The sequence below is a fragment of the Sorghum bicolor genome, chromosome 2, assembly GCF_000003195.3.
Source record: "Sorghum bicolor cultivar BTx623 chromosome 2, Sorghum_bicolor_NCBIv3, whole genome shotgun sequence".
Lineage (NCBI taxonomy): Eukaryota > Viridiplantae > Streptophyta > Magnoliopsida > Poales > Poaceae > Sorghum > Sorghum bicolor.
In genome coordinates this window covers 9,816,836-9,831,075 of record NC_012871.2, presented here as the reverse complement: position 1 = coordinate 9,831,075, position 14,240 = coordinate 9,816,836, and the positions used below count along the sequence as shown (strand labels likewise).

General features: G+C 40.3%; 1 protein-coding gene across 5 annotated transcripts; it reads right to left on the bottom strand.

The window, feature by feature from the left end:
- LOC8054431 lies at positions 2,308-4,370 on the bottom strand. 5 transcript variants are annotated; one of them, XM_021452591.1, is made up of 2 exons: positions 4,154-4,370; positions 2,308-2,822 (listed from the first exon to the last, which is right to left on the bottom strand). In XM_021452591.1, the coding sequence occupies exons 1-2, from the start codon at positions 4,257-4,259 to the stop codon at positions 2,575-2,577; spliced, it is 354 nt and encodes a 117-aa protein (XP_021308266.1). In that variant the 5' UTR covers positions 4,260-4,370; the 3' UTR covers positions 2,308-2,574. The 5 variants fall into 5 exon arrangements, with proteins under 5 accessions (XP_021308266.1, XP_021308269.1, XP_021308268.1 ...); XM_021452594.1 differs by having other exon boundaries at positions 2,308-2,810; XM_021452593.1 differs by having other exon boundaries at positions 2,308-2,813; positions 4,154-4,359.

Below are 14,240 nucleotides of genomic sequence, written 5' to 3'. Positions count from 1 at the left end.
TGAGTCAGTAGATATGCTCATACTGATAATCACAATTTAATGCTACTATATTTTTTTCAGGAGATGATGTACTGCCACATAAGATTAATGTGCTTCCAAGAATAATAGTTCTAAACCACTATAAGACACGTTTACTATCCACATAGCCCAAACATTCAGCAACTAGTTTTGCACATTTCAATACCATTAATTCTTCAAGGCACCTTTTCAACAGGCTAATCAAGATGAGGACTACCCAAATTTTCCTGTTCCTTGCCTTCATGGTGCTGCTATCAAGTATATCTCTTGGCCTGTTGCAGCTTTATATTAATAATGTGTTACATGCATTATTAGCATCTATAATATTGCCCTAGCTTGTTTTGATCCTATTCACAAGTGTTGTTACAGTTGTTTTGAGAATATTTTTCTTGTTGAGATTTGCAGATGCGGGAGGAATGGCATCAACAGAAAGTATCAGGAATGCAAAATGTGTTCCCAAAGTTATCATGTTGGGTGACAATTGTATCTCGAAGAACTGCAAACACAAATGCATTGCCCTCGGAGCTCGTAGTGGAAACTGCATTGAAGGGCCGGCATGCAACTGCGTTTTCTGTGGACCCAGGCAGTCGCTACCACTGCTACGATAGGACTCCGTTACATGGGTGCTGCTGTCAATGTTTACAAACTTATGGTCAAGGAATGATGTATACCAACGGTGGCAGTCCTAGTGCAAGTTGGTTGGAATAAATTGTAAGTGATTTCCTAATAGGAATGTCCGTGCTTTTATCAAAAGAAAAAAATACAGGACATATAAAAAATATAGAGTTAAAACTGCACACTATACTACTTTTTTTTTTAGAATCTGCACACTATACTACTGTTAAACAACTTAAAACCACATGGCTACTCCACACGCCACGGGGTTGCACGCTGCGTGCTATCTTTGTTCTATTTCTTTGACCAGACGACCAGGCCAGTATATGAATGTGTGAGGCCTATTAGGCCACCCTCAATAGTAGAGTAAAAGAAGTGAGAAAAAAGTGCTTCAACTTGAGTTCTCGCTAAGCCTAATTTATTTTAGGCCTATTGTCAATCCTTTATTTTCAGGCTAGGCATTGGACCATGACGAACGGTGCCCAGCGGGCAACTAAATCCAATGTTAGGGTCCAAACTAAATAAACCCTAAATATACGCTTTGTTTAGAGGCCTAAAGTTGCTTTTGGCCTGGGCCTAGTTTAGTTCCCAAAAAATTTTACTAATTTTTTCAGATTCTTCGTCATATCGAATCTTACGGCACATGCATGGAGCATTAAATATAGATAAAAAATATAACTAATTACACAGTTTCTCTGTGATTTACGAGACGAATCTTTTGAGTCTAGTTAGTCCGTGATTGGATAAAATTTGTCAAAATAAATAAAATTGCTACAGTGGCCATTTTGCCAAAAATTTTGGAATTAAACAAGGCCCTAGTACAAAACTAAAAGTAGTCTTTTCCTTACTTTCAGCTTTTTTTGAGTCCAAAAATTATCCACATGCCACTAGTTATCAAACATACTACTTCGTTTTTTCTTGTGAGCGACTATTTTTCTCTTGAGCGGCTTTTTCTTCCTCGCATCTAACCCAGTGCAGGCCACGTGGCACGGCTCTGGTGGCAGCTAGCTCGGCTGGAGTTTTGCCCTAGGCCGGAGATCCCCTCTATTTCAGCATGTGCGGGGGAGCTCTACCGCCACCACCTCAGTTGGGCACGTGGCGGCCCCGCCCCATGACTGCTCTCACGCCTACTCCGGTGGTGCTGCCCAGCCTATGTCTCTGCGGTGTTGTCCAATGGCAGGTTCTGCACTTGTTGCTTCCTCTCTAGTCACGTATCCCTCTGGCAGCCCCTCTCTTATCGCACGGGTGAGCCCCTCTCTAGTCGCGTGGACGAGCTCCTCTCCCTCTGGCGGCCCCTGTCCCTGGCACGGCCGCCGCTCTCCATTCGCGCCTCCCTCCCTCCATCACAGCCGGCTGGTGTTTCGAGACAGGAAGAAGAACAACATGTGAGGATGACACACGGGTCCGCTTGCAAGTGAGAGAATATAGAAGCAGTTTCAACTAAAGGGCTTTTGGCTTTTCTCAAAACCTACATTCCACGGTAAATTTTTCAAAAGCCACAGCCCCAAAACCACAGCTCAACCAAGCAGGGCCATAGTCTATAATGTTTTAAGGACCGCTTAAATGTTCCATCATCAAAAGAAAAGTTTATTAGGTCGAGCACTCCAACCACATATTTCAATATTAGATCTACTACATAGTAATAATACAGCTGCACAGTTAAGGCCACAAATCTAAAACCTGAAACTGACATGGTAACCCAAATACCATACCATATCACAGCAAGCCGCTGAAGCTACATACATGAAAAAGGGAAATGGAAAAATTTTGGGGTGATAAAACTCACCAACTTCACACCCCACATGGTGTGTATATCTCTCTCCCTCCAGACGACATTTGAACATTACCATATAAATTTTTTACAGGAAAAAAGGTTCGAGGAAAGAAGAGACATTTCATTTTTTACATACAAGTATCACAGGTCATCTCCTAGCTAGTATCTCATACAAGAAGCATCATAACAACTCCTCCAACGAGCGTGCAGATGAGCCAAGAAGAGTAGCCAAGAGCCCTGCTCGCCGCGCCATTGCGGTGGTGGCTCCTAGCATTGTTGTTACGAGGATCGACAACCCCTGCACCGCCCTGCTCCGGCGTGCCGCCGTTCGGGTGCCCGCCGCTGTGGCTGCTGTAGCCGTGCCCATGTCCTGTCCTCACCGTGATCCTCTCGCCATCACCTGCTGCTGCTGCTGCTGCTGCTGCGCACATCATTTCAGCGGTAAATGTTTGTTAATTGAGATGATGCTGTTCTCAGGCCATGGAAACCATCAAAGTGGATTCTTTCTTCAAGAAGTTTTAACTGTTTTTTTGTGGATTGATCAGGTCATCAGGTAGCAGCAAGCTATATTATAGCTTTTGTTGTTTGGACTTGGGAGTGCTAGTACAATGATGCCGTGTGTGCAGTGAATAAAGTATTGGTGCCGGATCGCTTTCTTTGTGTCACTGGGCACCCAGGAACGAATAAGTATCCTTAATTAACGTGTGGGTTGTGCATCCTGGAATGCAGGGAATCATATCTTTCACCACACATGGACAGGGCAGACCGACAGAGCATCTGTGATACAGAAGGGGCCTCCGATCTGCATTTGGAGTTTGGACACCTCAGCAGGGTCCAAGATATGTTTGTTTTTGTTTGATTGTGAGAAACGACTATATATTGTCTGTCAAATTGCTTTTTTTGTATTTCTGGTTTCTACAATTATTTTAATTGATCAATATCAGGTGTTGCAGGTGTTGACTCACTTTCTTTTAACTTGGTATCCAGATTTAGTTAGACTGGCATTACAGCATAGGAATGCAAACAGGTGTGTGTGTGTGGGGGGGGGGGGGGGGGGGGGGGTGTTGTAATAGAAGTTCTTGCAGTTTGAAATATGTTAACCTATCATATTACAACAGATACCATAGATGCCTTTGCGCCAAAGTTCCGCATCATCATATTACGGAGTAATTTACAACACAACAATTCTCTTCAACAAGACTGCATCCGCATTTCATATTACTTGTTCTTTCCTAAACCAATCATTTCACTGTGATAAACAAAAAACATATGTGCGTCTTATATATATCCTTTACTTGTTGCTAGCAATTGGCCAAAGGATGTGGTCCATGATAGTGTCCAAGCATACAAATATATTTATTTATCAGCTAAACATATGTGCCTTAATTTACAAGGTTATGTTACTACTTTCCTAGGCCAACCATGCTTTCTACGCACTCCTGAAGAACTGAAAACGCTGTCCTTAAAGTGTTAAGACTGAGCAGGACATTGTGTTTTTAGAACTATATTTTTCTTTTGTTTCCACAATATATATATATCAGCATTCTGGGGTTTAATTCAAACCACCTTTCTTGGGTTCAATTCAGACCAGCGTTCTGGTGTTCCAATTCAAGTTTTTTAACCTAACTGAACTGAATCATATATAGAAAGCTAGTGCTGTAGAAACAAAAGTAATAATACAATACATGGAAGGGAAACTAAATACAGCCCCAAGTTCTTAGCTTGAGGACTAGCAAAATCGCATACCTGCTACGTCCTTGGCATCAGGAAGCCGAGCTCCATGGGCAGCAGACACCAGGAGCAAGAAGAGAAGCAGGGTGACGCCAAGGCAAAGTTTCTTCATCCTCTCCATGGCTGCTGCTCTGAAGAAAACAGAGAGCAGCTAGCAAACCCAGACCACGAATTGCCACTCACGCTCTCCACCGCTGCCTTAAAAGGCCCCCTCTTCTTGAAAGGGATATAGAATAGGCTCCTCATTCCTTTCCACGTGGTCCCTCCATTTCTGGTGCTGGTCATCACACCAACCTCACTGTCTATGGTCTATCCCTTTGTTTGCTTGTTTATAACTTTGTAAAAGCAAAGCACTAACGAATGTCTTCCTTGATTTTTAGTCGCCAACAATGTTATCAGTAGCACTTCTTATTAGGCAAAAAGACAGCAGTAGTGGGTATTCAATGGGTTTGTTGTATGTACCATATAGCTTAGAGTTTGTAAAAGCATAATGCACATTTCAAATGTGGTATTGTTTATGGATACAATAGTACGGAACAACTTTACTTAGTTATTTTTGTATATGTTACAAGGCAGACTGGTTTGAATCTTTTGTGAAGAGACCGGGCCTGTCCAATGCAAGAAGACCAATTTCGATATAAGCCCGTGCAGCATGATGTTTAGAATAGATCAGTAGTTGTGACCATGCATACCTTTCTTTTTGCTCTTCTGTTGCTTGTACACTAATATTTTTTTAGATTTACCTCACATACTAGTATTTGACTAATAGTGAGTAACACCGAGCAAGAGCAAGAAAGGCATGCATTTCCTTGCTATGATTTTGTCTTCTTGACTACGGCCCCACCGGGCGTACAAGTACAACAGCAACATGCTGGAACACTTCTATGTGCTTGATAGGGTGCAAAGGCTTGTGGCCTGTTTGGTAGAGCTCCATCTGATTCTGATTCTTCAAGAAGTGATTTTATGGTCAAAAGTGATTCTCTTTGATTCTTTAGCATAATCTCTTGAAATTATGATGGAGAGAATCACTTCACAGAATCAGTAGAAGCTACTTTTTTTTAGCTCTCAGCCTCTTAGTTTATTTTAGAGAATCAGTTCACGAAATCAGCAGAGAATTACTTCTCTCTAAAAAACTGTTTGACAAAATGAACTCCTATTAGACTCATCATACAATCAGCTCTGAGAGCTCTGCGGGGCCTTCACTCGCAGCGGGGAAGGCCGTTGACCTGCCACCTCCAGCAGGTGCATGAGGCCTTCGATGGACCGTAGCGGCCGGATTGAAATACCTCATTTGTGACTAGAGACTCTTGAGCAATCTCAAGGGGTCCAATGGGCCTTCAGTATGACTCAACAAGGTCTCACATAGTAAGGCGATTTAGTGTGAGAGTTAGTCTGAGAACTGTCACTACTGGACTCGCATGCTTTGCCGAGGGCCAAAGGCCCAAAAACCCTCGGCAAAGGCTTTGCCGAGGGCTGCCCTCGGCAAAGACCCCTCGGGAAATTTTTAGACGGCAAAGGAGGTCTTTGCCGAGGGTCCTTTATCTGACACTCGGCAAAGAAAAGCAGCCGTCACGGCGAGTGCCTGAGATTTGGTCCTCAGCAAAGCCTCAAGCCCTCGGCAAAGGAAGCGTTTCCAGTAGTGTGTGTTAGAGTTGGGAACAAGTTGGTGAAATGGTAAAGTCTAGTTGTGAGAGTTGCTTTTATTAATTAAATGAGGGTCGAGACACTTTCATCTAGAACTTAAACAATAATGGCTTGTTTTCTGTTAAATCCATGTACAAATACCTAGTCAATGATATAATGGAATTAAGGTTACCTGGAAAATTTGGCAAATGAAAGTGCCTCTGTAGATTAAGATTACTTGCTAAAAGAAGTTGGAATGGTAGTAAGGTTTGCTGTTTTTATAGCACACCTAAAACTATCCAACACTTGTTTTTTGATTGCCATTATGCTAGATTTCTTTGGTGTGTTGTGTTTGTTTTGTTTGGCATTAATCCTCCAAGGAACAGGAATCATCTTTTCAATAGTTGGTCAAAGCTAGGAGGTTCTAATTATAATTATCTTTTATTGATTGAGGCTGCGATATTTGTTGGGTGATATGGATCATGAAGAATGATATGGTTTTTGATAAAGGTTACCCCAAAACTTTTTTGCAGATTCTTTTTATGGGGACACACTGGTTATGATTTTGGGCTATGTTGCAGTACTTGGATGATGGCAAGGAATGGATTCTTGACGCTTGTAAGCTACTAGAATCGAGAGCCATGGAGTTCTTTGCATCGCATGGATGGTCCTTCACTTATTGGCTTGAACATTAGTTCTGAACCTATAATAAGTTTTAATTATGGGTATACTAGTGTTATTTGAGCTGTTGTTTCTTCCTAGAAGAGGGCTGAAGCCAAAAAAATTTCATTATCTAAAAAAAGTAGTAAGTCTGTTTAATGTGAGAAAGTCTCTGATACCCCAGGAGGGTTAGTCTCTGTAAGCAGAGAATATTCTATAATATGCTCCAGCTGGCAAATGCCAAAAGTATACAAATGACTATATGTAACCGTATCCTTACTCAAACCTCAATAAAGAGAGATCATTTTTTGACCTGAGACCCTAGAAATACTAGCTGATGACCCGTATCCTATAAAAGGGGACTTGAACTTCAATAAAGAGATCATTTTTTAGCCTGAGACCTTAGGAATGCTGGCTGACGACATGCTCTGGTTTGAGCCTAGCTGGTTAGCCTATGATATGAGTAGTGCAACACTAGAAAACCTTGCAACTCCAGATTATATATACTTCATGGTATAGACCTTAGATCTCGCACAAGGTTACTTACTGTGAGAACGGAGTAAGACAACCGAGTGCGACACTAGAAAAACCTTGTAGCTCCAAACTATAATCCATTACATAGACCTTGGATCTTGTACAAGGTTAGCTATATGAGAGCGGAGTGAGAACTGATATCCTACTTTTCTTTGAAAAAAATTAAAAAAGATGCAACACCAGGATTTGAACCTTAGAAAAAACTTGCAACTCCAAACTATAATCCATGACATAGACCTTGGATCTCGTACAGGGTTAACTAATGTGAGAGCGGAGTGAGACAACTAATACCTACTTTTCTTTGGAAAAATTAAAAAAGATGTAACACCAGGATTTGAACCTTAGAAAAACCTTGCAGCTCCAAACTATAATCCTTGGCATAAACCTTGGATCTCGTACAGGGTTAACTAATGTGAGAGCGAAGTGAGACAACCGATATCCTACTTTTCTTTGGAAAAATTAAAAAAATATACAACACCAGGGTTTGAACCCTAGTGAGTAACATCCCATTAAATAGTCCTACTACCGAACCAGAGGCCCTTTAGCATACTATGTCTTTACTATTCTATCCATTCTAAATTATAAGTCGCTTTTAACTTGTTGTTATATAATTTTTGCTATTTATATTTATACATATTCATTTTATATTGATATATAACAAAATTAATATAAAAATGTCAAAGCACCTGTGATTTGAAACGGAGGGAGTGGGAAAATAGGAGATCTTCGAAGTGGCTGGACGGCTCTCTTTCTGCTTATCCGTGCAGTTTCCATACTGCTAGCTTGAAAATTGGCACGGATGCAGGGTGCCTTGGGCCGGTTTTTAAGTTTTACTAGGCCGTGGCCAGAGACTGTTCGTTTTTTTTCCTGAAACTTGTCCCTTTGGCCCAATTTTAATGCTTTTCGCTCATGTTCAATTAGATTTTGAACTTTGTCAATGACTTTTTGCTGTCAATACATGGTGAACGCATAGTTGGGAGGCAGTGATGGGATGATAGCATGCCAGCGCTCTATAGGCGAGAAATAAAAGGATTGCTTTGCTGAGAGAAAGGACAAGAAAGTATCCATGCTTCCTTTTCCATTTTCACTCGGTGCATAAAGGGTTGCTAACTTGAAACTTCCATTAGAATCTGCTTCATCTTTAAGGTGGCATACCCAGCCATAACACGATCCAATTTGTTGGCGATATCCTTGTACAAACCACTACGCAACACATGTCTACATATGCAGTTCATAGCCATGAGAGCCCACACTTCGATTTCTACTGGTGCCAACTTGTTATGAACCGCTCTTTATGAACAAAAACCTTCTATACTAGTGTGGCTTTCCTTTTATTTTTGCAGAGTAGTAGTACTACTATTATTGGATTGGGCCTAGGGTATACATGCCATATCTATTCAACCATTGGACCTGGTCCTGGTTGCAACAGTTTGTTTTATGTTCATATATATGAAAGGAAATTGTTTGGGCCTTTGGTGGGCTTTTAGTAGAGCGGCAGTCCTTTCTGCTAATCTTTTACCGGACAGATTTTTTTTTTAAAAAAAAAACTTTTGCTGAATACCCGTGCGCTTTCCGTATTGCCAGCTTGAAAATACAAACTAAGGCCTGGTTTAGTTCACAAAAAATTTCAAGATTCTCTGTCACATCGAATTTTTGATCGCATGTATGGAGCATTAAATATAAACAAAAATAAAAACTAATTGCACAGTTTAACTGTAATTTGTGAGATGAATCTTTTGAGTCTAATTACTCCATGATTGGACAATATTTATCAAATAAAAACGAAAGTACTACCGTAGCCAGAACCCAAAAATTTTGCGAATAAGGGAGTTGGAAGATATCACTCCACGAACAATTCATCTTTGGCAATGGAAAATTGATCATAATCGTAATTGGCATACATTATAGGGGTATTTATATATAAAAATTAAGAGAGTTGCTAAAATTCATGTGCCTAAATTTTGACTTATTTTTAGGCGATAATTATTGCATATATTTACGTTAAAATTATAGTTTTAGTTCGTTGCAATGTTCTATAGTTATAATCTACAATTTTCAGATCCAAGAATAAAAACAAATATGATAGACAAAAGCACAAACCTAACAAAATCTAATATTTGTATCATAAAGATAATTAACAATTCATAAATTTTTATGTAGTTAGTCAAGGACAAAAAAATTGATATACTATAACATAAAAACAATTAACAAATTATAAACAAATAACAAGAGAACAAAATCGCCTTATTTAACTCAAATGCGGGACACTTGACGTTTAGGAAAAGTTTTATAAAGGACGACAAAAGCTTTGACACGATATATATTATAGAAAAAAAATAAAAACAGAATTTGTCGCAGTTTTTTTAGGAAACTAGACCTAAAACACCTACAACTAGGGATACAAAGGCCCTGTTTGGTTTCCCTTGCTAAATTTTAGCTAGCTAAACTTTAGTCACTTTATTAGTAGTTAAAGTTTCAAATACATTGACTAAGCTAAATTTTAGTAAGGAACCAAACAGCCCAGAGACTCACTAGATAGACTAACTCCGACACCATAAACCACCACTAAACCACAAACCACGTATAGGAAAAGTGATATACTAAACTAATAAGTTGCTGCAAGCGACCAAAAAACGGCGGCTCCAGTGACGAGGACGACGATGCCGGTGGCTGCCGTGAACCCGGACACTAGTTGAGGCCGCGGTGCTGCCCCCGCCGTGAGGACCCATGGGTTGTTGTTATTGTTGCTGCTGCTGGAGCCGGTGGCCGCCGGCGGCCCCGGCTTGTCTTTCCCGCCGCTGTCGCCGCCGTGGTGGCCATGGCTGTGGGTGTGGTTGCGGCCATGGCAGTCGCCGCCTTTCTCGCCGTCGGTCTGCTCCTGCTCCTCGTTAGTGCCTACATGCATGCAAGTCGATGCAGACTTTAGAAATCAGAAAAAGGAAAAACTGCTGGAAGATGTTTCTATAGTAAGGCCTTGTTTAATTGCACCAAAAAAAATTGTCACATCGAATTTTATGACATGGAGCATTAGATACAATTTACTTGTGATTTGTGAGACGAATCTTTTAATTCTAGTTAGCCCGTAGTTAGACAATAATTGTCAAACGTGTCCAAATTGAAAAATCTTTTGGATGTATAAGATTGGTCGATGGCTTGCCTATTGCCGTGCTGCAATCCGCCAAGGCTTGGAGTGCACAAGAGAGGACAACGGAGACGAGGAGGAGCAGAGGAATCCATGGGTTCTTTCTGCTGGGTCGTCGGTGGTGAGCCATGGCGCCTGATGATGGATTGATGATGGATGACTATTGACTGACTTGGGTACAAACCATCGTACGTGGTCGTGTGTTAATATATACTGCTACGTATCTAGCATATATGGAATCAATTCAGAGAAACTCTGTCCGGCTCCGGGCTCCGGCATCTGATTATGGTAACAGGTCGTCGTGTTTTTTTCCATATGAACGCTCTGCTTGCATATATACTGCTAGCATATATGGTAAAAGGTCGTCGTGTATACACTGCTACGTATGCAGTATGCTAGCATATATGGAAACGTGTGCTTTAATTTCCAATCATCGTAAAAATAAATTGTAGGTGGAGAGATGTGCAACACGTATAAGAATACACATATATAATCTCAATCAAAACAAATAAATGCTAGGTGGAGAAAGAGAGAGATATGTACACACATATATGCACAGCCGAGTAAATACTGCAAGGTGACGAGAGATCATCAAATCAAATCAAGGGCGCAGCAGCGGCAGAAGTACGACGACGGCCGCCACGACGAGCAGCAGGGCGCGATCGGACGGCCGCCCCGCCGTCGCAGCGGCGGCGCCGCTCCGGTGGTGACCGTGGCCGGTGACCGTGCGAGGGTAGAACGGCGTCCCCCCGGTGCCGTGGCCGTTGCCTGTGCCGTGCCCTCGGCCATGCCCGTGGCCATGGCCGCTGCCGCCGTGACCACCACCATGGCCGCCGCCGCCTCTTCTGACGACGACGGTCCTAGACCACCGTCGTCGAGCCACCACCGCCGCGTGGTGCTGCATCTCGCCGCCGATCCCTGCTGCGGCGCGTATGTACGACGTCGTACCTACGCGGCGGTGTTGGCGGCAGCCACCACGGACGACGACATCTGCGGGGTGATGAGGAGTTGCGTGAACACCACCGGAGACGACGACGGCCAGGAGGAGCACGACCGCCGACAGGAAGAGCAGCACGGCAAGGAACTGGTGGAGACGGCGTGGCAGCGGTGGCGCCATTGCTTCGCTTTGCATTTTGCTCAATCACTAAACTCTGCGTGCAAATAGTAATCGCATCCATCCATTCGCCATTGCTTTTCGCACGCACGCACGCATGCATTGTCGTCGTCTGGCCGAAGAAGAAAAGCGACCGGGAGGAACGGAATACGTGAAGAGATGGAGATGCTGTGCGTGGGCCAGTGCTGCCATCATCATCGCCAGCAGTTTCGGCAATCCTGCTGCCTGCTAGCTCCTGCAATAGAGAACTAGGGCCTTGTTTAGATGTGAAGAAATTTTGGATTTCGCTACTGTAGCGCTTTCGTTTGTTTGTGGTAAATATTATCCAATTATAGACTAGCTAGGGTCAAAACATTCGTCTCACGATTTACAGTCAAACTGTGTGATTAGTTTTTGTTTTCATATATATTTAATGTTTCATGCATGTTCCATAAAATTCGATGTGACAAGAAATTTTGAAAACTTTAGATTTCAGAATGAACTAAACAAGGTCTAGTTTGGCTTGAATAGCTGATTTAACTGATAAGTCCAAACTAACAAGGCGTACGTAAACACACCACAAAGGCTACAACGTGCGGACATCCTATGTACGATACGCGGCCGCTTTCTCTGTCGCAATCGCAACCTCGAGCTAGCTAGACTTCTACTCCGTCCAAAAAAAATAGAAAAATATTGTTTTAAAATTTTAGACATTTTATTTGATCATTTATCTTATCTAATTTTACATAAATATTATATATATATTGTTAAAACTTATTTTATTATTAAAATACTTTACTAATAAATTATTTATTTTATAATTTATTTAAAATAAATAAATAAAACAAATGGTCGAATATGATATCTAAAAATTAAAAATGTAACTTTTTTTAAAAAACGGAGAGAGTAGCGGACAATGGACTGGACACCTCGGAGATGCGGGGACATGCCCAACCGGAGGGTCCCGTGGCGAAGCCACTAGCCAAAGCCAGGGCTTTGGTACGATAGGAATGGGAATAGAAAAAAAAGATATGCTCCAAGTTCCTTTTCGCAGTGACAAGGGTTGGCACCACTTTGCAAGGCAAATAAAACAACAATTTTTTTTACCTTTTTGTCTATCGATCTTCATTTTTCAACAATTCTTTTGTCCTTTAAAAAACATGTTAACCATTTTTTTACAAAAAAAAGCTAATTTTTTCAACAAAACTTTTTTTCTGACAGGATATTTTCTTGGCATATATGGTATACAAATATTTCCAAAAACCTTTCCAGCAAGTATTTGTTGGGATATAGTAGGCATATGAAGTTAGAGAAAAAAAACATGGCAACAGGAGAAGAGATTGAAGGAACATCTTATAATACAAAATAATAAATTGATGGTGGATTTCTCATTTCTTTATGGTTTGGGATAATTGGGAATCATTGGTGACTATCTCATGGGAAAAACTAATGTAGCCTGTTGCTGCAAACCCTCCGTCCATGAATCCAAGCATTTCTAACGTTTGGATGATATGGTTTTTTGAAAACGGTAGTGTCACAAAACTATGGTTTTACAAGCCGAAAAAGACACAAAACCATAGTTTAGAAAAAAAAAGGGTCATGAGTGGAGTTTCTAAAGCTCCAAAAAGACTACAGTTTTGACAAAATGATGAGCTTGAGCACCTAGTAGCTTTCAAGGACCAAAAATATTTTGTAAGACCATAGTATTTTTCCAACACTTTAAAAATACTTTGCATCCAAGCAATGCCTAAATTTATCCATAACATAATGCAAACATTTTTTTGACTAATCTGGTTGTCGCCGTCCCTGATTGTTTAGTTAATAATACTAGCTACTTGAATAGCTACGACTTAATCGTGTGATTGTATTGTGTACTCATTACCCTCCTTAATAACCTATCCTAAAATTCCAATGAATGTTTTCATAATGGAAGGTGTAATCTATATATAACAGTAGGGTAAATTTTATATAAATTGGCTATTAGTATTGACGGTGATTAGAGAAACTACTAAATGAATGGTTAAATGTTGCTCTTTTTATAATGTTTATTTATTATGATTTTTTAGCACGTCCCAAGAGAATTAACCCACGATTGAGTGCGGCACTGAATATGGTCATGAAGGTCGTCCTCCTGTAAAAGTACCAAAAGGGAAAACCTTGCGCACTAGTACGGAACGGGAAGCCGAAAGCCCAAGGAAATCCTACTCCGCTGTCCGTGTCACTCCAGTGGGCTTGGGGCCTTGGGCAGCCGAGAACAACCTCCCCGGTTTCGGAAAAAAAAAAACTACTTTTCTTCCTCTAATTTTTACCATAGTCCGTTTTTCCTTCTTCAACTCTAAAATTATGCAAATTATCTCCCTTAATTTTTTAAATAATATGTTTTATCTCTCTGGAGCAGTTTTGAAAGCGGTTTTACTATAGTGAATGATGATTTTACTACAGTAATGGTGGTTCTGTCTTTTTCATTTTTTATTTATTTCAGCTAAATTTTTGAAAAATCATAGTAAATCATAGAAAAATCGTAAAATAGAAAGTCTAATTTTATTGAGCTGTACATTAGTGATCTACACGGTGAATATATAATATGATATATTTTATTATAAAGTTTTTGCTATGAAGATTTTGTCTTTTTCTTTTTTTTATTTATTTTGGCTAAACCTTTGAAAATCATAGTAAATTGCAGAAAAATCATAAAATGGAAAATCCAAATTTGTTGGACTCCACATGAGCATAGCTACACGGTGAACATATAATATGGTATGCTTTAGTACAAATTTTTTATTGTAGTTTTAGATCTATGCTTTTCTGTAATTAATTAAAATAATTCATAGCTGCAACTTCTAAAATTATTTTGTTATACTAAAGCATACCATATTATAGGTTAAATCAAACAAAATTATATTTTCTATTTTATGATTTTTTATTATTTACTATGATTTTTCAAAGATTCTGTCAAATAAATGAAAAAAGAAAAAGACAAAACATTCATAGCAAAAACCATGTACTAGAGTATATCATATTATATATTCACTGTGTAAATCTACTCATGT

Bases quoted from the DNA above. Each gene is read 5' to 3' on its own strand.
- LOC8054431 (XM_021452589.1), bottom strand. From the start codon at position 4,259: ATGGAGAGGATGAAGAAACTTTGCCTTGGCGTCACCCTGCTTCTCTTC. The intron at 2,829-4,153 runs GTATGCGATTTT...TGATGTGCGCAG, and splicing joins TGATGCCAAGGACGTAGCAG to CAGCAGCAGCAGCAGCAGCA.